Source organism: Cyprinodon variegatus, unplaced genomic scaffold (genome assembly GCF_000732505.1).
Source record: "Cyprinodon variegatus isolate N-32 unplaced genomic scaffold, C_variegatus-1.0 Scaffold1297, whole genome shotgun sequence".
NCBI classification, from domain to species: Eukaryota; Metazoa; Chordata; class Actinopteri; order Cyprinodontiformes; family Cyprinodontidae; genus Cyprinodon; species Cyprinodon variegatus.
In genome coordinates, this window is record NW_015151750.1 from 118,158 (window position 1) to 119,431 (window position 1,274).

The window sequence follows — 1,274 nt, forward strand, 5'->3', positions numbered from 1 at the left end:
GCTGTAGTTCAAATGTTGGCTAACTGGACCTTTGCTGGTTCATAACCGTATCTCTCTGCACACAGAGCACTAACTTGTATTCCAGGTTGGGGTTGAAGCAGCAGCTTTCCAGAGCGTCCAGAGAGCTGGAAAGGAGATCCATGTCCTCCTGGGCAGAGGTATCCCTGAACAACACAAAGAACCACGAGTCTTTGTTAGTTCAATAAGCGAAGGGAACACTTTCCTCTGAGAGACGCCGTACCGGAGACATTGGTGGTGCAGACTGGAGAGAACCATGCCGAGAGCAAGACCCGAGTGGAACTGGACGGCCTGGGAGTCGTCTGCGGAGGGCGAGCCCGGCAGGCCGGCCTGCAGGGCTGACAGAACCTGGACCAGACCGTCCCTCTGCCACACCACCAGAACCGGGACCAGCAGCGACAAGGCCAGGCTAGCGCAGGAGCGGGCGATGGCGCTCGCCGTGTTCTCACCGGAGTACGATCGCTGAGGAGGAAGAAAACGTTCCGTTAGTTAACATCTGCATCAGCGCAGGAAATAACTTCGCTTCCTACTTTAAACTCAGTGGGTAAACTATTCAACCACAATCCAAGGTCAAAGATCTCTTTAAAGATTCGTTAAAATGTAGTAAAAACGGATAAACGTTCCTGTAAAACGTTTATTTAGGACACCTCCACATATATTTTCAGCCTTTTTCCTTAAAGTCATTTTGTTTTTATCTTCCTTTGCTGATTTATTTGGTATTTACCTGTAGCTGAAGCATATTCTCAGGTGAAACTTACATGAAGGAACCATGGAAACACCTGTCCCCTGGCCTTGTAGCTGCTGCTGCTGATGCTCAGCAGGGTGTCCAGTACCATGGACAACCAGCTGGAAGTAGGCACAAACTCAGGGCCGGCCTACAGGGATCAAACAGGGAGGATATTCAGCAGCAGGAACTACGTTTCTGCTCTCAGGGGCAACAAAACACAGGATTCCTTTACTCAAGGGTGTTTTAAGAAAAAACAGTGTTACCCCGAGGCTGCCGCTGCTGTCGGTAGGCAGATTGCTCTCATACTTGGCGACCACAGCAGCCAGACCACTTAGAGCCAGGATGGAGTTTCCCTGGACAACAGGACTGTCCCTGACGAAGATACAGAACCATCCAGTTAGGACGCGTCGAAATATCCAAACATTTCTGGGTTAAACTCTAATGTAACACAATACAGCCGGCCGCAGGCGTAACTTTCTGAAGAGGGGGGTGGACTCAGGTTTCAGCTTTCAAAAACCTACAATGCAGC

The 1,274-nt window shown here is 50.1% G+C and overlaps 1 protein-coding gene across 1 annotated transcript in view; it reads right to left on the reverse strand.

Moving 5' to 3' along the window:
• focad (focadhesin) overlaps positions 1–1,274 on the reverse strand; it is a gene marked incomplete at its 5' end in the record, with an annotated part of 75,092 nt that overhangs the window by 21,407 nt on the left and 52,411 nt on the right. The window contains 4 exons of the mRNA XM_015402087.1: positions 75–164; positions 242–480; positions 777–893; positions 1,009–1,117. Coding sequence (XP_015257573.1) covers positions 75–164; positions 242–480; positions 777–893; positions 1,009–1,117 — 555 coding nt within the window. The remainder of the gene's footprint in view (positions 1–74; positions 165–241; positions 481–776; positions 894–1,008; positions 1,118–1,274) is intronic.